This window comes from Bison bison, unplaced genomic scaffold (assembly GCF_000754665.1).
Source record: "Bison bison bison isolate TAMUID 2011002044 unplaced genomic scaffold, Bison_UMD1.0 scf7180017864039, whole genome shotgun sequence".
Taxonomy (NCBI): Eukaryota; Metazoa; Chordata; class Mammalia; order Artiodactyla; family Bovidae; genus Bison; species Bison bison.
Genome location: NW_011494611.1, coordinates 151982 through 174681, shown reverse-complemented (window position 1 = coordinate 174681; position 22700 = coordinate 151982). Strand labels below are relative to the sequence as shown.

Sequence of the window (22700 nt, the reverse complement as noted above, 5' to 3'; positions counted from 1 at the left end):
GTGGGGTTGGAGAAGACTCTTGAGAGTCCCTTGGACTGCAAGGAGATCCAACCAGTCCATTCTGCAGGAGATCAGCCCTGGGATTTCTTTGGAAGGAATGATGCTAAAGCTGAAACTCCAGTACTTTGGCCACCTCATGCGAAGAGTTGACTCATTGGAAAAGACTCTGATGCTGGGAAGGATTGGGGGCAGGAGGAGAAGGGGACGACAGAAGATGAGATGGCTGGATGGCATCACTGACTCGATGGACGTGAGTCTGGGTGAACTCTGGGAGTTGGTGATCGACAGGGAGGCCTGGCGTGCTGGGATTCATGGGGTCGCAAAGAGTCGGACATGACTGAGCGACTGAACTAAACTGAACTGAACGTTTCAAATTGCTAACATGCTCCAACAATCAAATATGATCTTCAGAAAGCCATACATTAAAAATGAACTATAGATTATATCCTAAATAACCATTATTTAATAGAACTTTCTTTTCAAAAATTTTTATTTTGTGCTATAGTTGACTTATAATGTGTTATTTTCAGGTGTACAACAAAGTTATATGTAAAGCAAAGTGAGTATATATATATATGTATGTGTGTGTGTGTGTGTATATATGTGTGTGTATATATACATATATATATATTTAGCTTTGCTTTACTATGCCATCTGGGATATATATATGTCTGAGTAGAGATCCCTGTGCTATACAGTAGATCCTTGTTATCTATTTTATATATAGTTGTGTGTATACATTAAGCCCAAACTCCTAATTTAGCCTTCCCACATACCTTTTCCCTTTGATAACCAAAGGTTTGTTTTCTAAATCTGTGAGTCTGTTTCCTTTCTGTAATAAGTTCATTTGTATCATTTTTTAATATCCTATATATAAATGATACCATATGATATTTGTCTTTCTTTGTCTGACCTACTTCACTCAGTATGACAAACTCTAGCTCTATCCAAATTGCTGCACATTAAGATTGTTACACAATAGCAGAAAATTGTAACAATGAAGATGAGCTATAGGCTGACATTTATAAAGGGGCTGAGGAGGATGCATTTTGATCACTGGATTGTCTGGGGTTGAGTCCAGTAAAAGTTCCCTTCTGGAGCTGAGAAAACTAGGGTAGCAAGGGAACAGCAGGCGTGAAATGCTTCAGGGCGCAGCAGCTATTCCGAGATGGCGGGCACGTCCTCCACAGGATATCATGATTAAGTGCTTACAGTTTCTCTGGTTTTGCCCTCTATCTTGATTAAAATTTTGCCACGTTTACGCTGCCACACAGAATAAATGGAGCCACAGCTTCCTTTTCAAACTGCGTTTTGCTGACATCATTCTATCTGTCACATTTAGACCACTTCTAATGGATAACATTTTCCCCCCACTCTTTAGCACACTGAAGAAGAACACAGTATTCTCTCCCTCCCTCTTTTGATGCTTCATTCATTGCTACTTTCTCCATCCCTGGTCAAGAGGTGAGGGCCTCCTTGGAAATAACTGAAACTCAAAATAACAGGATAATTTTTTATATACCATCTCTGGGATCAGCCTCCCTTCCCATATTATTATTCACCTGCATTAGTGTTCTATTGATGGTATAACAAATTGCCATAACTTGGCAGTTTATAAAACACAAATTTATTATCTGGCAGTTCTATAGGCCAGAAGTAAAAAAAAAAAAAAAAAAGCCACTGGGTTAAATTCAAGGTCTCAACAAGGCTACATTCCTTTTCTAGATTAGGTGGCAGGCGAGGGGGAGTCCATTTCCTTGCCTCATCTAACTTCCAGAGACTTTCCTTAACTTCTAACCCCTTCCTCCAACTCAAGGGACATGAATCTGAGCAAACTTTGGGAGCCAATGAAGGACGGGGGAACCTGGCATGCTGCGGTCCTAGGGGCCATAGCGTTGGATATGACTTAGCGACTGAATAACAACAACAAATCTCTTCCTACATCTTCAAAGCCAGTAATGCTGCATCTCTCTGCTGCCGCCTGCTTCCACATTTACAGAGATTGATTATATTGGGCTCATCCTAATAACCCCAAATAGTCAGTCCCTCTCTTCAAAATTTAGCTTATTAGCAACTAAACTCATAAGCGAATGCAATTCTCCTCTGTCATATACAATAACATATTCACAGGATCTAGGCAGTAGAAAGTAGGCATCCTCCTGCCTTCGATACATCCTATGAAAGTGAAAGTGGCTTAGTTGTGTCCGACTCTTTGTGACCCTATGGACTATACAGTCCATGGAATTCTCCAGGCCAGAATACTGGAGTGGGTAGCCTTTCCCTTCTCCAGGGGATCTTCCCAACCCAGGGATCAAACTGGGGTCTCTTGCACTGCAGGCTGATTCTCTACCAGCTGAGCCACAAGGGAAGCCCAAGAATATTGGAATGGGTAGCCTATCCCTTCTCTAGCAAATCTTTCTAACCCAGGAATTGAACCAGGGTCTCCTGCATTGCAGGTGGATTCTTTACTTACTGAGCTATAAGGGAAGCCCCCCAACATCCTATGACCCTCCCCAATTTGGCAGCTGCACACCTGAGGACTACATTATCCCAGGAGAAGATGAGCACAGCAGAACCAGAATATCAAGCATGAGAAGGCATTTTTTTTTCTAATATGTAGTTCAGAAATTGAGGTCTAATTAGAACATATATATAAAATAAGCAGAAGAATCTATAATCTGTTAGAGAAGTGGCCTCCCTTCTAGCCATAAAGACTATTTGAGCTGGGAGAAGAGAGGAATGTAGACAGCATATTAAAAAAGTAAAGACATCATTTTGCTGACAAAGGTCCGTACAGTCTAAGCTATGGTTGTTCCAGTAGTCATGTATGGATGTGAGAGTTGAACTATAAAGAAGACTGAGTGCCAAAAAATTGATGCTTTTGGTGCTAGAGAAGACTCTTGAGAGTCCCTTAGACTGCAAGGAGATCAAACCAGTCAACCCTAAAGGAAATCAATCATGAATATTCATGGGAAGAACTGATGCTGAAGCTGAAGCTCCAATACTTTGGTCACCTGAAAGAGTGAACTCATTGGAAAAGACCCCTGGGAAAGATTAAGGGTAGGAGGAAAAGAGGGCAAAAGAGGATGAGGTGGGTTGATGGAATCATCAACCCAGTGGACATGAGTTTGAGCAAACTCTGGAAGACAGTGAAGGACAAGGAAGCCTGGTGTGCTGCAATCCATGGGGTCACAAAGAACAGGATGTAACTTAGCAACTGAACAAGAACAAAGAGAGGAATGCTGGGTATTAAACAACAGGATCTTGTAAAATGGACCCTGTGCTCTGTCCTCGCCAGGCTAATGACATGAGTGATTGGAGAGGATGTGGGCTGTGGAAAGTCAGGTGGATCTGAGATATCAAGGCAAAGGTGCCTGTGTCTCGTGGATGGTAAATATGGTTGCGTGCTCTTCCTGGTATAAAATCTGCCATCCACGAAGGCCTTCATGGTCTTTCTGGATCAAGACAGCTTCAGTCAGCTTCAGACTCTGAGGTCCACAGGGTTGGGTAGCAGCGCTACCTCACACCCTCCGTAGGCTGTGGAAAGTCTCCGACGGTTGGAACCAACTGACCTCAAATGCTGAGTGGTGGCGATGAAGACAACATGCCAGCAGATACCAGGATGGGCCACACACCTATGAACTGGGCGGGACAGGGCAGTCCTGCCGTAGGTCAGAAAGGAAGGAGAGTGATGGAGGAGGGCCAGACGAGACAGCGGGGACCAGAATGGAGTTAGTCCGGCATCCCTTCACGGCCGTGCCTTGGAAGTGCATCAGCCTCCATGAGCTGATATGCTCAGAAGTGAGACACAGAACATCTAACCCGACGAGAATGAAGCTTCCACTGCCATTGGGCGGGCCAGCACATAAATAAATCCAGCTGCAGGAACATTATAGAGAATCAAATACACAATGCTCCTGTGGTCTGTATTGTCCAAGCTATGGTTTTTCCAGTAGTCGTGTACGGATGTAAGAGTTGGACCAGAAAGAAGGCTGAGCACCAAAGAATTGATGCTTTTGAACTGTGGTGCTGGAGAAGACTCTTGATACATCAGTAACGGTGGCCTCCTCATCTCACACAGAAATGGTACTCTGTAAATCTCGAATCATTTCCACTTACATTCTTTGATTTTTCAGAAAACCTATGAGTTCAAGAGCTATTGTTTCCTTTGAAAAACTTAACAACTGAAAGCTAACCAGGTCAATACAGATTCTAAAACTTGACACCGACCAAGTCAGGGCTTAACCCACTTCACCCAGACCAGTCTTCTCTCCAGGGTCCTTTGCTGCCGTCTCTTCTCAGCCACAGGGAAGCAACCCGGTTTTGGGGCCTCCATCCTGCCACCTTGTGGTAAAACCTTGGAAAGTCACTCTGCTTCCCACACTGGTGAGAGAACGTACTCGCCAGGTCTGTTGTGAAGACGAATGAATCATCGGATGTAGACATGCCTTGAGAATGCTAAAGTGTTATAAAAATATAAGATATTACTTGTTTTTGCCAGAATAAGTTTCTTAGAAGATGGGCTACAATAAGAAATTTACCTTTCCCAGCATTATGGAGAGTCTACAGAGAAATGAGAGATTTTTAATTTCAGTGTGAAAGTGGGTATTTCCCTGTCTGTTCTAAAGTCATGGAGAAGAGCTTGCCTTCCATCCACTGAGCTCTGAAGTTGCAGCTTTAACATTAGATCCTTAATCTATAGAGGAAGGTCACTGACAACCTCATCAGACTGTTGAATTTTCTCTTAACCTTCAGGGAATGGATGTTCTTTCTCGGTCTCCTCTTACTTTTCCAGTTTACATTAATGAGAGGGGAAGAGATAATTCCTGCCTACAGATACAGACACACACACACACACACACACACACACACAGATCTCTGCATTTATGAGGTTTCATTCTTTAGGGACATCTATCCTCAAGAAGGAGCTTAATTATTTCAGGAAAGAGAATTGATGAAAAAAGGAGAAAGAGACAACTTAATCCTCTCAGAAAGATCAGGCTCATGTTTTGGAGACAACATGGATCATTTAGAACATGTTTTTTAATTTTTTTTTTATCCACTGACCAGCTCTAGTTCAGTTGCTCAGTCATGTCTGACTCTGCGAGCCCATGGACCGCAGCACACCAGGCCTCCCTGTCCATCAGTAACTCCCACAGTTTACCCAAACTCATGTCCATTGAGTCGTGACGTCATCCAACCATCTCATCCTCTGTCGTCCCCTTCTCTTCCTGCCTTCAATCTTTCCCAGCATCAGGGTCTTTTCAAATGAGTCAGTTCTTCACATCAGGTGGCCAAAGTATTGGAGTTTCAGCTTCAACATCAGTCCTTCCAATGAACATCCAGGACTAATCTCCTTTAGGATGGACTGGTTGAATCTCGCAGTCCAAGGGACTCTCAAGAGTTTTCTTCAACACCACAGTTCAAAAGTAACAATTCTTTGGCACTCAGCTTTCTTCACAGCCCAACTCTCACATCCATACATGACCACTGGAAAAACCATAGCCTTGACTAGATGGACATTTGTTGACAAAGTAATGTCTCTGCTTCTTAATATGTTATCTAGGTTGGTCATAACTTTCCTTCCAAGGAGTAAGCGTCTTTTAATTTCATGGCTGCAATCACCATCTGCAGTGATTTTGGAGCCCCCCAAAATAAAGTCTGACACTGTTTCTACTGTTTCCCACATCTATTTCCCATGAAGTGATGGGACCAGATGCCATGATCTTTGTTTTCTGAATATTGAGCTTTAAGCCAACTTTTTCACTTTCCACTTTCACTTTCATCAAGAGGCTTTTTAGTTCCTCTTCACTTTCTGCCATAAGGGTGGTGTCATCTGCATATCTGAGGTTATTGATATTTCTCCTGGCAATCTTGATTCCAGCTTGTGTTTCTTCCAGTCCAACATTTCTCATGATGTACTCTGCATATAAGTTAAATAAGCAGGGTGACAATATACAGCCTTGACATACTCCTTTTCCTATTTGGAACCAGTCCTTTGTTCCATGTCCAGTTCTAACTGTTGCTTCCTGATCTGCATACAGATTTCTCAAGAGGCAGGTCAGGTGGTGTGGTACTCCCATCTCTTTCAGAATTTTCCACAGTTTATTGTGATCCACACAGTCAAAGGCTTTGGAATAGTCAATAAAGCAGAAATAGATGTTTTTCTGGAACTCTCTTGCTTTTTTGATGATCCAGCGGATGCTGACAATTTGATCTCTGGTTCTCTGCCTTTTCTAAAACCAGCTTGAACATCTGGTTTTAGAAAGTTCACAGTTCATGTATTGCTGAAGCCTGGCTTGGAGAATTTTGAGCATTACTTTACTAGCGCGTGAGATGAGTGCAACTGTGTGGTAGTTTGAGCATTATTTGGCATTGCCTTTCTTTGGGATTGGAATGAAAACTGACCTTTTCCAGTCCTGTGGCACTGCTGAGTTTTCCAAATTTGCTGGCATATTGAGTGCAGCACTTTCATAGCATCATCTCTTAGGATTTGAAATAGCTCAACTGGAATTCCATCACCACCACTAGCTTTGTTCATAGTGATGCTTCCTAAGGCCTACTTAACTTCACATACCAGGATGTCTAGCTCTAGGTGAGTGATCACACCATCATGATTATCTGGGTCATGAGGATCTTTTCTGTATAGTTCTTCTGTGTATTCCTGCCACCTCTTCTTAATATCTTCTGCTTCTCTTAGGTCCATACCATTTCTGTCCTTTATTGAGTCCATCTTTGCATGCAATGTTCCTTTGGTATCTAATTTTCTTGAAGAGATCTCTAGTCTTTCCTATTCTATTGTTTTCCTCTATCTTTGCATTGATCGCTGAGGAAGGCTTTCTTATCTCTCCTTGCTATTCTTTGGAACTCTGCATTCAAATGGGTATATCTTTCCTTTCCTCCTTTGCTTTTCATTTCTCGTCTTTTCACAGCTATTTGTAAGGTCTCCTCAGACAGCCATTTGCTTTTTTGCATTTCTTTTTCTTGGGGATGGTCTTCATTCCTGTCTTTGGTACAATGTCATGAACCTCTGTCTATAATTCATTAGGTACTCTATCTATCAGATCTAGCCCCTTAAAACTATTTCTGACTTCCACTGTATAATAGTAAGGGATTTGATTTAGGTCATACCTGAATGGTCTAGTGGTTTTCCCTACTTTCTTAATTTAAGTCTGATTTTGGCAATAAGGAGTTCATGATCAGCTCTAAGACTTGGACAAACCCTCCTCTCTCTCAATGGGCTTCAATCTTCCAAAATGCAGCATGGAGGGCTAGTTTGCAAATACTCTGATGTGGACAGCCGCTTATGCACACCCACCCAGCATCCACAAGCTCTCTTCCTGTTGCTAGCTTCCTACTTTTCCTTGAGAGTCTACGCCTTCCCTCAGCTCACTACCACAGAGTTTGAATGCGGCCGCCTCTGACGCACATTCCAGGTTCTGGGATGAGTCTAGTCCTTCCAACCACAGTGACTGGTACAGGGATGGGCATGAGAAACAAGCTGATCCAATCAGATGGAATTCTGAGTTGGAGGGACTAGGAAAGAGAACTGTGGTACTGGAGAAGATTCTTGAGAGCCCCTTGGACTGCAAGGAGATTAAACCAGTCACTCCTAAAGGAAATGAACCCTGAGTATTCATTGGAAGGACTGATGCTGAACCTGAGCTCCAATCCTTTGGCCACCAGATGTGAAGATCCAGTTCACTGGAAAAGGCCGTGGTGCCGGGAAAGACTGAAGGCAAAAAGAGAAAAGCACAGCAGCAGATGAGATGGTCGGGCAGCATCACCGACTCAGTGGAGAGGAGCTTGACCAAACTCTCAAGCTGGCTTAAGGCAGGCCTGGTACACTGCAGTCCATGGGGTCACAGGAGTTGGACATGACCTAGTGACTGAGCAACAACAACAACAGAAGGAAAGAGAGGCCAGCGTCCTGCAGGACTCACTGTGTGGAGAAGGTGTGGCTGGCCACAGAGTGGCATGGTCCTGAGAGCAGAGCCGAGAGCAGAGTGATCCCAGTGACACTGTTTGAGCCCCTTAGTCCTACTGACTGGACTTCCATTTGAGTCAATACGTTGCCTCTCTTTGCCTAAAGTAGTTTATATTGGGTTTCTATCACTTATAATTCTAAAAATTCTAATCAATAAAATGTCCATTGCCCACTGGCTTCTGAAGACCTCTTGATCTTTGCGTCTGAAATAGTTTTATTGCACTATCTCACCCTCTAGAAGCTTCTTTGTATGGGTTTCCTGGCCCTCATCTATCTCCCCAGAGACTATGTATGTGCATTAAGAGCTGACTGTGTAGTCCCTTGGTCTCTTTCAAAGGACCTAGTCCAGAGCTGGAATTTTCATCTGTGGTCTCATTCCTCCATTCCCGCCCTCTTTCTTTCTTCTTATCTTCTGAGATGGGTACTATTGGGGTGCTGAGCTGAATCAACAGATGCCCTGGATTGTCCCTCAGCTTATTGGGATAGCTCAGCTGGTAAAGAATCCTCCTGCAATGCGGGAGACCTGGGTTCGATCCCTGGGTTGGGAAGATCCCCTGGAGAAGGGAAAGGCTACCCACTCTAGTATTCTGGCTTGGAGAATTCCATGGACTGTATAGTCCATGGGGTTGCAGAGAGTCAGACATGACTGAGCAACTTTCACGTTCACTTTCAAACATGAAAAAAGCCAGTCTGGACTATACATTATCACAGGTGATATAACCCATAAACATACACAAAAACCGCAATGGTTCTCACAAGAGCAGGGTTATTTCTCCATTGGGGAGAGGGGAAAGGCTTCCTGAAGGAGATGGGTCTTGAAAGAAGTCCACTTGTTTCCTACACTGTTAGGAGACCAAGTCACTGAGGCTGAAAGAAAGGCTTGAGCAAGTGAGGCTGAAAGAAAGGCTTGAGCAATGCCTCTGAGGCATTAAACAGTTAAGTGTTCAGGAACAACAACAAATCAGCTCCATTTGGTTTTAGTGTAGAAGGAAGTAAACTGATGGAGAGATTGGAGGGGGGACCAGGCCAGGAATGCCAGGCATTCAGCATGCAGGACGATGCTTCCCAAGTGAGCTTCTAAGGCACCCCCACCTCTCACACGCATACACAGTCATTACAGTGCTACAAACTCAGGCTCTGGGGACCGAACCCCCACTATAGAATCAAAACTCCTAGTGTAGCATTTCACCTTCTCCTGGACATTGTACCTGGAACGTGCATTTTAAACAAGCACCCTTGATCATTCCTATACAACGCATCATCCGGTTTGGGACCAACCGTGACGCTCACATACCTTCTGTGCTTTTACTGCACATTTGATACTAAAGCTCTGTGCAAACAAGGACACCATCCCCTCCACGGCTTTGCCTCTCCCAGCCCCAGTCTCTTCCCAATGTCCACTGACTCATCATATGAAGCCAATTACAACACCACCTTCTCCAGGAAGCTTTCCTCACACTTTGGATCTCACCTGCTACTTTTCTTCCGAACAGATGCCGTGTTCCCCACTGACTGCACAGAGACAAGACAGGCCCTATCTCACTCCCAAATGGCCTGTGAACTTCCTGGAAGGCTAAATCCCAGCGTCAATACGTTGGGGAGGGCAAACGTGCCAACTCATTTCCATTCTGAGAGCCTTTATACATGATCCTATCCAGAGGTGTTTTCCCGAGTTTTATAAACAGATCTCCTTGAGAGATGCTCACTGTTCATTGACTATGCCCTCAGACTCTTAATCCAAGTAAGAGCTTGCAGTGGTTTAGCGGCTTTTGTACCTGTGGGGTGGGGCAGGGGCAGGGCTGGGGTGTTGGTGAGCCAGAGGCCAGGGGCTCTCGAGGACCGACTGAATAGTGGGCACTAAAGCTCTAATAGCTCATTTCATTCTTCCAACACTTACAGGAGTTACTTGTGATCGGGATCCCACTGTCCAGATGAGGAATCCAAGGACAGCAGCCTGATATACTGAAGGCCACAAAGGCAGGAGCTACGACCTTGACCAGCTGCCCCCTCACAGAAGGGGCCTCCCGCTAGCAGCCTTGGCCCCCGGGCAGGCATGCTCATGGGCAAGGGCACTTACCACACACCCCGAGGAGTCCACCTGACGGTCAGACACGCACTTGAAGTTGCGAGTGCAGCCCCCGTTGTTCCGAGAGCAGTCACGGACGGGCCCGAAGGAGGACAGCAGGTCGTTGATGGTTTCGAAGTACGTGGACAGCATCGCGTCCTCCCTTGGAGAGAAAGGGGACGGTTAAATCCCAGAGACACCTGTATCACTGCGTTAAAACTAAGTTTAATGTGCATTACTTTTGAGATCATTATTCATCATATTTGTAATCGAGAAAGTGATACAAATCCTTACTTAAAAAGAAAATAAGAAGCAAAGAAAAACAAAAAGAAATAAATTCAATGGTTATACTGTCATATGACATGATGGTTATTTAGTTTTGATAAAGTGAAGTCAAGTCGCTCAGTCGTGTCGGACTCTTTGCAACCCCATGGACTGGGGCCTACCAGGCTCCTCCCATGGGATTTTCCGGGCAATGGAGAGTACTGGAGTGGGTTGCCATTTCCTTCTCCAGAGGATCTTCCCCACCCAGGGATCAAACCCGGGTCTCCCGCATTGTAGGCAGACGCTTTACCGTCTGAGCCACCAGGGAAGTCCAGTTTTGATAAAGAGGGATATATTTGGAACTTTGCACCCTTTATTTCAATAACCCTCATAATTTTTTAAAGTAGACATACGATTTTCATTTTACCAGTAAGTGAACTGTGATGTGATGAAAAAGAAGTGTTATTTACAATAGCCAAGACATGGACGCAACCTGTTTCCATGAGCAGATGGATGACTAAAGTAGTGTGTGTACATGATGGAAAGCCACTCGGTCATAAAGAGTGAAATCATGCCATTTATGGTAACATGGATGGACCTAGTGAAGTAAGTCACGCAGAGAAAGACAGATGTTACTGAGTGATATCACTTGTGGAATCTAAAAAAAATAAATAAAAGTACAAACGAACTTATTCACAAAAGAGAAACACTCACAGATGTGGAAAATAAACTTATGGTTACCAGAGGGGAAAGCCGGGGTAGGGATAAATTAGGAGTACAAGATTAACAGATACACACTACGACATATAAAATAAACGGCAAGGATTTACTATAGTGTGTAGGGGACTATATTCATTATCATGTATTAATCTATAATGGAAAATAATCTGAAAATATATATATATATAACTGAATCACTTTGTGGTACTCCTGAAACTAACATAATATTGTAAATCAATTTTAATTCAATTAAAAAACAGAAGAAAAAGAAAGGTGAAGTGTTTTGCTGACTGCCACCGGCCTGCACTGTGGCAGAATTAAAGTCTGTGCCAAGCTCCATCTGAGTACACAGAGAAAGTTCTTCCCTCTACACAATTCTTAACTTGCATTATACATGTTTCTACAGATTCCAGATATCCTCACAGCAACTCTGTAAAATGGGCACGTTCCTAGTATTCCAACTTTGCAGAGATAAGTTGAAACTATGGGAGGTGTGGCACTCACCCCAAATTACACAGCCTATAAACAGGAGAGCCAAGACACAAACACAGAATCTCTGACCCTAGTACCACAGACCTGTATTTTTCAGACTCTTGCCTACAAATCACACCATCAACACCAGTAGTGTCAGCTGCTGTAAAGATGAGAAGACTCTAGGCAAATGCGTGAGTGAAACTCCCAAGTGAGGTTCACAATAGAATAAGACTAGGGACTATAATCCATGAATCTGCCAAAATTCTATTTGGGAAGAGATAAAAAATGAAAGTTTCTGGATGCTGCTTTCTGGGAAAAGGGCCCCCAAATAAGGAATATCCTAGCCCTGGCTAGGTGATCTATGGTGCATTCATTAGGGTTAGGGCTAGGGTTAGGAGGAGGTTTTATTTGCAGGAGGTTTTATTAAGGGGTCACTACAGGCAGTAAAAAGAGGCACCATATTCTTCCATGATGTATATCTCATGGAATCCAGAACTAAGAAAGAGGGGATGTGCCAGGGCATGCATGTGTTGTGCGAGGGGGCCAGGGAGCACCCCTAGTGATGTCTCTGGACCACACCCTTCACCCTTTCTCCCAACCTTCCTCTCCTCAGGCTTGGCGCTCCAGGTTTCAGTCTCCTAGCTTCTTCCCTGACTCCAACCCTATCCCCTTCTGTTCCATCTTTCATCCTGACTACCAGTGAACCTGGTAAATTCCAGCTCTACCTAGATACCCCATGGATCACTAGGTCTCCATTATTTACAGAAGAAAATCTAAATTAGTTTCATTGGCATTCAACATCCTTCATAGTCGGGTTCCTGCCTACCTGTCTGGCTACATTTCACTTTGCCCTCAGAGTCTCCATTCCATAGCCACAGCTTCCTTCTCATTTGCTAAACACACAATCTGAGGCCAGGTTCCCTGCAAACAGATCCTGAAACACAGCGCTGCTTACAGGAGGGTTGTCGAGGAGCCCTCCTGGGATACAGGAAGCCAGCAAGGCACGACTGGGCAGGGGGGAGGCTGTCCTGCCATGTGGTTGAGGCCACGTGGGTCTGCAGCCTCAGGTGGTCCTGAGGGGAGCTCTGAAGCTGGAGCGCCCTTTAAAGATGCCCTGAAAGGAGCCAAGGGACCCAGGCCTCTGCATCACCACATCACCGGCTGCCACGTGGAAGGGTGTCCTTGGGACAGGCAGCTCCTTGTGGCTGAGGTAATGCCAGTGAGAGACAGAGCTGTGAGTTTCGGCCACATTCCAGAGGATGGCGGGTCAGCCCTGCAGGGCTCTGAGTGCAGGGCGTACCTTTACCTCCCTGAATCCTCGACCATGCCCTTCTGCCTGGGATGCTCAGCTCCAACTTTTCTCCCCCACAGAATCCCAAGAACCCTCGAAACCATTTGAATCCACGCGTCCGTTCATTCACCCTTACATTATACGTGTTTACTGAGTGCTTCCTATGTGCCGGGGAGCATCCTAGGTACTAGGGTTCCAGCGGGGACACTGGACAAAGTCCTCACGTCCAGTGAGCTCACTGCGACCTCCTCAGTGAAACCCTCTCTACATCCCACAAACAGAATCGACTCCTTTTCGCTTTGAGTCCATTGTTTAAATCTATTATTTATTGATCTTCATCACCAACTCCATAGTTTCCCAAAGAGACTGTAAGCTTCTTGAGTGAAAGGCCCAAGGCTTAGTCATCCCTCTCTATTTATTTTTTAATGTTTTGTTTTATATTGGAGTACAGCTGGCCTTCCCTTGTGGCTCAGCTGGTAAAGAATCCGCCTGCAATGTGGGAGACCTGGGTTCCATCTCTCGGTTAGGAAGAGCCCCTGGAGAAGGGAGAGGCTACCCACCCACCCCAGTATTCCAGCCTGGAGAATGCCATGGACTGCAGGCCATGGGGTCACAAAGAGTCTAGCACAACTGAGTGACATTGACTCAGTCACAGCTGATCAACGAGGCTGTGACAGCTTCATGTGGACAGAAAGGGACTCAGGTGTACATGTACACTATTCATTATCTCCGCAAACTACTCCCCAACCCAGGCTGCACATTGTTCTATTTAAAATGGATAACCAACAAGGACCTACTGTACAGCACAACAGCACAGGTAACTCTGATCAATGATATGGAATCATCCCTCTTTAGCCCCCAGCACTCACCCTGGTAAGACCTTGTGCGAAGTAGGTGTTTTGCAAGAGAAACAAAGAAATTACCAGAAGGCATGGATACAACCACCACCAATCAGTAGTTTTATCACGATTATGTCCAAAGAGGACACTCCCCTGCCTAACCCCAGCCCTGGGTTCCCACCGTAAATCCCTCACGCTCAGGGCTGCAGTAGAGGGCCAAAGAAGAGAAAGCAAGGAGGAGAGCCACCAGCTTATCTATCACTTCCTAACTTTGTACAGAGTGAGGTCAAGGTGGCAGGCGGATGGAGGGAGGCAAGGAACAGTCCCTGAGCTCATGCTCTTGGGAGACTCCCACTTCTGAATCACAGAAAGAGTTGGGAATCCTGGAAAGACATTAACGGTATTAAAATATTAATATCCTTAGAGGGGGAAGAAGGATGATACGTGAGGGGAGGAGATAAAGACAGAGAGAGACAATTTGAGAAAGTGTGAGAGCAAGGAAAGAGACAAACATGCAGAGAATCTGCTAGAAAGAAGGAAGAGAGGCTGAGAGGCGGAAATACAGGCATCCAGAGCAGGATGGGTGCCCAGATGGACGGATGGACTGACAAATGGACAGGTAAACAGAGAGACAGAGAGAGAGAGCAACACAGCCAGAGGAGTGCCACGGAGAGAGAGCTTAAGAGAGGAAGCTGGAGGCAGCGGGTGTGTGTAAAGAAAAAAAGCGCAGAGCTAGATTAGGAGAAAGAAACAGAGATTCAAAAAGGAGAAGGTATGCAGGCCAGCAGAATAAATGTCCACGTGTACCGAGATGGAGAGGAGGAGGGGAGGAGAGAAGAGGGAAAGATGGGGAGAGGGGAAGGAGTAGGGGAAGGAGACAGACTCAGAAAGACAGAGAATGAACAGGAAGAAAAAGACACTGCCTGAGTGGAAAGACCACACACAGAGACACGGAGAGCAGAGACAGAAGGACCGAGAGAAGCAAAGGAAGAGACAAGAAAAACCAGCAAAAATTGTCACCTTCCAGTGGAACCTGGCGACAGCTCAAGCTATACAAATAAGGAGGCTGTTAGCTTTTCAAAGGATTGATTCTGCATGAACATCCATTACACCCGGGGAACATTACTTAAAACACAAAGCCCTGACACAGGGGCTGTTACTGAGTTGAGAACAGCAATCGCGTCAAGCTGGGAAAATGAAGTATCTGAAGCACGAGTTACAGAGGGAGCAGGGCAGACGCTGGCATTTTCCGAAGTCAGGACCCAACTCCTCATCCCAGATGCTGAGTGCAGGATCTGGGGTCTGCTGGAGCACAGAGCGGCCCCACTAGCAGGGCGTAGAGGGATGGAGCCTTTAGCCCTGGAGGTGGAGGGGGACTGCGGTGACAGGGGCAAGCTGGGAGAGTCCCGGCTTTGCCAGGAATCGCCAGCATCACGCACATCACCTCCCTCCACCATCATTTCCTGAGCCCGAATGTATGCATTTTACTCCGCCTCTGCAGCCCTAGAAACCAGCTATTGGGGAGAGGCGGGACTTGTCCCGGGTAACGTCGGGGTGAGGCAGTGAGGTCAGGGTCTGCGTGCGTGTCTGCCTGACGTCAGGTCCTGAGCTTTCTCCAGGCCACGGCTCAGCTTGTCCAACTTGCTCTGTGCCCTTGGGCAAGTCAGAGCTCTCCTAACAGCAAAGCTGGTAGAAATCTGTACCCACCCCTCTGGGTCTTACAGGAGGAAGATCTGGAAGGGCAGAGACTGAGCCGCCCTTGCACACCTCCCAGCGCTGCCTGCTGACCTGTGCACATGCCGCAGTAGCCTCGATCCGTACTGGAATAAAAGGGGAAAACACCATTGGTTTGGTTTTCTAGAGCAGCCATAGCAAGTACTACAACACGGGGGACTTAAAACAGCAGAAATGTACACTGTCCCAGTTCTGGAGACTGAGTGTCCAGAATGAAGGTGTCAGCAGGGCCACACTTCCTCTACAGATCTAGGGGAGACCCCCTCTTGCCTCTTCATAGCTTCCTTCACAGCTCCTGGCAACCCTTGGCATTCCTTGGCTTGTACCTGCACACTCTAATCTCTGCCTCCATTGTCACATGGCTCTGCCTCGTGCCTGTGTCTTTTCCTCTCCTCACAACGATACCGTCCACTGGATTGAGTCTACTCAGGTGGTGCTAGTGGTAAAGAAACTGCCTGCGAAGGCAGGAGATGCAAAAGATGCGGGTTCGACCTCTGGGTTGGGAAGATCCTCTGGAGGAGGGCATGGCAACCCACTCCAGTATTCTGGCTTGGAGAATCCCATGGACAGAGGAGCCTGACGGGCTATAATACATAGTTCATAGGGTTGCAAAGAGCTACCCATGAATAAAGTGACTTTGCATGCTGTGAGTGCCCACACTAATCTATTATGACCTTATCTTAATTAAATCTGCAAAGACTCTATCTCCAGAAAAGTTCACATTCTGAGGTTCTGGGTGGACAAGAGTTTTGGGGGACACTACTCAACCCACAGCTCACAGCTCAGAGACTCATCCTTAAGCTGAGCAGAACAGCAGGACACAGCCAAGACTGTAATCCTGGCCTTTGGTCTTAACTCCAGTGTTACTGACACCATACCAGCCCTCCCAACTCCAGGCTCTGCATGTTACACTGTGGTATTTACAAAGCCCGTGAAAGCTCAGAAAAAGGACCAAGGTGAAGCCGTTTCTCCTTCATTTGAGAGGAGAAAAGACGAACAATAACTAAGTACCTAACACACCCCAGGCAGAACAGAGGTTGGCAGACTTCTCCATACAGAAATCCACAGTCAGCATCTTAGGCTTTACAGCCATATGGCCTCTGTTCCAACTACTCAATTCTGCTTTTATAGTGCACAGTCAGCCATAGAAAATATGTAACGATGATGTGCAAAATGCAATGAATGAACAGGGCTATGTTTCAACAAAATTGTATTTACAAAAAGACACAGTAGGCTGGACCACCATGTCCTGTTTCACGTGGGAAAACCTGCAGGTTGGCTGGAGTCAGGGTTTGAACCAAGGTATGTCCAACTCCAGAACCCACATTCCTTCTCCTATATGAAGCTTCCTCTGAACCTCACTCTTCTCATCTGTAAAATGGGAACAGCATCTTTCTAGCTCCCAACCATGTAGGACTATTGTGGGAATGATACAATGAGAGGGTGCACAGGACCATGTTTTCTAAACTCTAAAATCCAATGCAAATCTATTTACTGTTCATTCATTCAAAAAATATTTGAGCACCTACTGTATGCCTGGTACTGAGATGATTACTATTATTATTTTTGAATTGAATACTTAATTTTATTTATATGTAAATGCTGTTACAACTGGTGGCTCAGCAGTAAAAGAATCCTCCTGCCACGCAGGAGATGCAGAGATGCAGGTTTGATCCCTGGGTTGGAAGATCCCCTGGGGGGAGGAAATGGCAACTCACTCCAGAGTACTTGCCTGGAGAATCCCATGGACAGAGGAGCGTGGCGGGCTACAGTCCATGGGGTCCCAAAGAACTGGACACAACTGAATGACTAAAAAACAACAAACACTTTTACAACCCCCTATGTTGTCTTTAATTTTAATTTTTTCAGCATTTTCTCAGATGAATCTTTAAAGTTGGGGAAAGAATAATATGAACACCCATACTTTTTAGATTTAACAGTTGTTAGCAATATGACAAATGCATATTATCTTTCTATTTATGAAATTACCAGTCTATTAATTTACCTTCTGTGATCTCTATTATTATGCCTTTCCTTTGGTATCACTCTGCCTGTCTTCTGTCACCTATCAATTCCAGCCACTAAGGTGTCTTGAAGCATCTCTCCAGTTCTAACAATCTAATTTTTCTTTTTTTTTCCCCCCTGATAATACTGGTTTCAAAACAGTCACCCAAGCCCTGCCAGGTTGAGTGAGGCTGCCATCCCCTCCCGAGCGGGTTGTGTGTGTGTGAAGCAGCATTTGGATTCCATTTGCCCGAGTTGGCTGAGCCCAGCGCAGGGAGAGCATTAGGCAGGGTGGCTGGGAACAGATGCTGACGCGGCCCCCTGTTAATAAGCACCAGGAAAGGTCTGTGTCACTCAGAGAGAGGTGCGAATGGATGATGCGGGGCCCAGGCAGTGATGAGCCCCCCACGGGTGCAGACTAATCCTTCTCTGATGGCAACAGGCGGCCTGTTTCCTGAGCTCCCAGAGAGGGAGGGAGGAGCTGGGGACAGGGCTTGTCAGGAATCAGCTTCCCTCCTCCCCACCCCTCATGCGCCCTGCCTCGGGGTTCAGGAGCGGCTGTGGAGCACAGACACGAGGCAGGCTTGTCTCCCAGCTTGTCACCATGGGACCCTGGGTGAGTCCCGTAAACCCTGAGCTTTCATTTTCTTATCTGAAAAATGGAGATATTAACACGTGGCTGGCAGAGTTAGCATGGAAAATAAGTTAGACGATATATGCAAAATGTCTTACACACAGAAGGTATCCAATGGCTGGCAGAAAGTAGCATCATCTCATTTTCTGCAAAATTGCAAGGACTGCAACTTGAGAATGTAAGGAGCTCAGTGCAGGAGGGAAAAGGAGGACTTGGGGCCTCATAGTGTCGATTTACTCAAATATTTTTGTTGATGTCTAATTTGGCCCTGGGCTGCCTCCTGGGCAAAGACAGGAATAGGTATGACTTAGCATGTGCAGGGGAGGAAGAGAAAAACAACCAAAAAAAGTAAACCTTGCAACATAACTGGGGCCTTAGGACTATAAAAGAAGAAGTCATTCCACCCACCCAGACCTTGGTAGTGAGCAGCCAGACAAGGCTTTTTGGAGGAGGTAACATTGCAGCTGAGACAAAAAGGCTGAGCAGAAACTAACCACACGAAGGAGGGTGGCATGAGACAAGGGTGTTCCAGGCAGAGGGAACAGAATATGTGAAGGCCTAGCCTGCAAAATCCCATGGATGGAGGAGCCTGGTGGGCTGCAGTCCACAGGGTCGCTGAGGGTCAGACACAACTCAGAGACTTCACTTTCACTTTCCACTTTCACGCATTGGAGAAGGAAATGGCAACCCACTCCAGTGTTCTTGCCTGGAGAATCCCAGGGACGGGGGTGCCTGGTCGGCTGCCATCTATGGGGTCGCACAGAGTCAGACACGACTGAAGCGACTTAGCAGCAGCAGCGGTAGCAGAGGGTATATCCTGGTTGGGGGAACTTCAAACGATGTAGGGAAGTTGAGTACCATGGAGGAGGTGAGGTTTAGCAAAGTGTGGGACAGCAGAGGCTGCTGGGAGACAAGGTCGTGTGCGTGTCAGGCCTTGGTGGTCCTGCACTTCATCCTGGGAGCTACAGGCATCCACCAAAGAGCTCTAGAATCAGATCCCGCTTTTATTTAGACTGCTAACACAGACTGTGATTTAAGGTAAATTATTATGGCAACAACAACAACAATAATAATAGTTTGTGATTATTGAACACTCATAATATGCCACGAAATGTTTCCAGCAGGACATGTGGCAGCCTTCTTCATCCTCATGAAAACAGAGTGATGTAGATGATGGGATCATCCTTGCTTCCTAGAAGATGGAGCTAAGTTCCCGTTTTGAGGATTAGGGCTGTTTTGAGACTGGCTGAAGACCATGTTAGGGACAGTGTCGGGACAGTGTCAGGACAGCTACTGGCACATGGCGATGGCTTTATGAAGATTAGGTGGTACAAGGCTTCTAGGCAGGGGTGGGCTAGTACAGGGAAGCAGATTGGGCTTTTTGAAAGTCAGAGCCTTTGAGCAATGGGAACGCTGTCTCTTGAGGGCTTGCTCCTGCTGGCCACGGCAGGCACGCAACCTGAGCAGGGATGGCCACTTTCTGGGATGGCGATAGAGGAGTCAGGCTTCCTGGGGAGGGCTGTTTTATCATGGTGACAGTCGCAACAATGGCTGTTTACTGAAAAAGTGAGGGGGAGGAGGAAGAGAAAAAGAGATGGACGAGGCTGCCCATCATCTGTATGGTTTGAGGGCCAAAGAAAATGATTGTGAGTATCCGTTGCCCATCTGTGAAATGGGGACAATGAAATTCAGCTTACAGGGACATGGTCAGGACTAATGAGACAGAAGATACAGAAGGCCCTCACCATAGTTAGGCTCAAACAGACGCCTTGATAAGGGGCTGCTGTATCTTGGAAATCATTTGTTCATTTCAAAGATGTTTACCCAGCACTTACCACCACAGGGGTTGGAGGTTAAGCCTTCAGAAAAGGGCAGGACAGACAGGCTTTGCTCTCCTAGAACTTATAGCTCAGTTAATAGACCTGCAAGTCCCTGTCTCTGTACCTGTATATTGCTATCTCTATTGTTGTTCAGTTGCTAAGTCGTGTCCAGCTCTTTGTGACACCATGGACAGAAGCACACCAGGCCTCCCTGTTCTTTACTAGCTCCTGGAGTTCGCTCAAATTCATGTCCATTGAGTCAGTGATGCTAACTAAACATCTCATACTCTGCCACTCTCTTCTCCTTTTGCCTTCAATCTTTCCGATCAAGAAAAGCATCAGGGTCTTTTCCAATGAGTTGGCTCTTCACATCAGGGGATCCAAGTATTGTAGCTTCAGCTTCAGCATCAGTCTTTCCAATGAATATTCAGGGTTGATTTCCTTTGGGATTCACTGGTTTAATTTTCCTGAAGTCCAAGGGACTATCAAGAGTCTTCTCCAGCACCACGATTAAAAAGTGTCAATTCTTTGGTGCTCAGCTTTCTTTATGGTACAATTCTCACATCCATACGTGACTGCTGGAAAAATCATAGCTTGACTATACAGACCTTTGCCAGCAAAATGATGTCTTCACTTTTTAATATGCTGTCTAGGTTGTCGATTTGGAAAATTCTGCAAGAGATGGGAATACCAGACTACCTGACCTGCCTCTTGAGAAACCTATATGCAGGTGAGGAAGCAACAGTTAGAACTGAACATGGAACAGACTGGTTCCAAATAGGAAAAGGAGTACGTCAAGGCTGTATATTGTCACCCTGCTTATTTAACTTATATGCAGAGTACATCATGAGAAATGCTGGGCTGGAAGAAGAACAAGCTGGAATCAAGATTTGCTGGAAGAAACATCAATAACCTCAGATATGCAGATGACACCACCCTTATGGCAGAAAGTGAAGAGGAACTAAAGAGCCTCTTGATGAAAGTGAAAGAGGAGAGTGAAATAGTTGGCTTAAAGCTCAACATTCAGAAAACTTAAGATCATGGCATCTGGTCCCATCACTTCATGGGAAATAGATGGGGAAACAGTGGAAACAGTGTCAGACTTTATTTTTGGGGGCTCCAAAATCACTGCAGATGGTGACTGCAGCCATGAAATTAAAAGACACTTACTCCTTGGAAGGAAAGTTATGACCAACCTAGATAGCATATTCAAAAGCAGAGACATTACTTTGCCAACAAAGGTCCATCTAGTCAAGGCTATGGTTTTTCCAGTGGTCATGTATGGATGTGAGAGTTGGACTGTGAAGAAAGTTGAGTGCCAAAGAATTGATGCTTTTGAACTGTGGTGTTGGAGAAGACTCTTGAGAGTCCCTTAGACTGCAAGGAGATCCAACCAGTCCATTCTGAAGGAGATCAGCCCTGGGATTTCTTTGGAAGGAATGATGCTAAAGCTGAAACTCCAGTACTTTGGCCACCTCATGTGAAGAGTTGATTCATTGGAAAAGACTCTGATGCTGGGAGGGATTGGGGGCAGGAGGAGAAGGGGACGACAGAGGATGAGATGGCTGGATGGCATCACCGACTTGATGCATATGAGTTTGGGTGAGCCCTGGGAGTTGGTGATGAACAGGGAGGCCTGGTGTGCAAAGAGTCGGACACGACTGAGCGACTAAACTGGACTGAACTAGGTTTGTCATAGTTTTTCCCTCAAGGAGCAAGAGTCTTTAAATTTTATGGCCGCAGTCACCATCCTCAGTGATTTTGGAGCCCAAGAAAATAAAGTCTGTCACTATTTCCACTGTTTCCCCATCTATTTGCCATTAAGTGATAGGATTGGATTCCATGATCTTAGTTTTTTGAATGTTGAGTTTTAAGCCAGCTTTTTCACTCTCCTGTTTTACCTTCATCAAGATCCTCTCCTCACTTTCTGCCATTGGAGTGGTATCATCTGCATATCTGAAGTTGTTGACATTTCTCCCAACAATCTTGATTCCAACTTATGATTCATCCAGCCCAGCATTTCACACGATGTACTCTGCATATAGGTTAAATAAACAAGGTGACAATATACAGCCTTGTCATGTGAGCTCAGTCATGTCTGACTCTTTGTGACACCATGGACTGTAGCCCTTCAGGCTCCTCTGTCCCTGGGGATTCTCCAGGCAAGAATACTGGAGTGGGTAGCCATTCTCTTCTCCAGGGGATCTTCCCAATCCAGGGGTTAAACTCATGTCTCCTGCACTGCAGGCAGATTCTTTGGTGTCTGAGCCACCAGGGAGGTCCAACTATATCTAAACTACATTCATATCTGTGTCTATATCATAATTAAAAATTACGATAGATTAAAAAAAATATATATAGGATACTATGAGACCATACAGCAGACGGGTTCATTTAACCCAGGGAGTTGGGGGTGGAAGTTGGGTGTCTGGGGAAGCAGATGTCTCTGGAGAAAGTCTGCCCCTGAAGCAACAGCAGCCAGCAGCCTGGAGAAGTTCTGTCATCCCTGGGCTTTCCCCCAGGGATCCAGGATAATGTGTGATTCCCCCAGCCCACCCCCCTCCAACACACACACTGACTTCAGAGTCCATCTGATCTCTGAGGCGATCCTTCTTTGCCAAAAAGCCAGCACCTCCTCTCTGTACTTGAGCTGACCCGCTCAGTCTTAGAAAGCCTCCTCCTCATTCAGCCTCACTCCCATTCTCCCACCCCTTGTAAATGCCGTCATTATATTCAAAAGAAACCAAAAATGTTCAGTGACAATGAGGAAGCTTGATCTCAGAGGGAAGCTCACTGAGGTGGGCTCCAGAGGAGGCAGGGAACTGTGTTCTCCTGAAACCCTGTTGCCTGGAGATGGGCGGTGTGGGG

General features: G+C 45.9%; 1 protein-coding gene across 1 annotated transcript in view; it reads right to left on the bottom strand.

Annotated features, from left to right (window-relative positions):
- LOC104985123 (astrotactin-2) overlaps window positions 1-22700 on the bottom strand; it is a 553919-nt gene that overhangs the window by 421626 nt on the left and 109593 nt on the right. The window contains exon 2 of the mRNA XM_010835130.1: window positions 10065-10215. Coding sequence (XP_010833432.1) covers window positions 10065-10205 — 141 coding nt within the window. The 5' untranslated portion in view covers window positions 10206-10215. The remainder of the gene's footprint in view (window positions 1-10064; window positions 10216-22700) is intronic.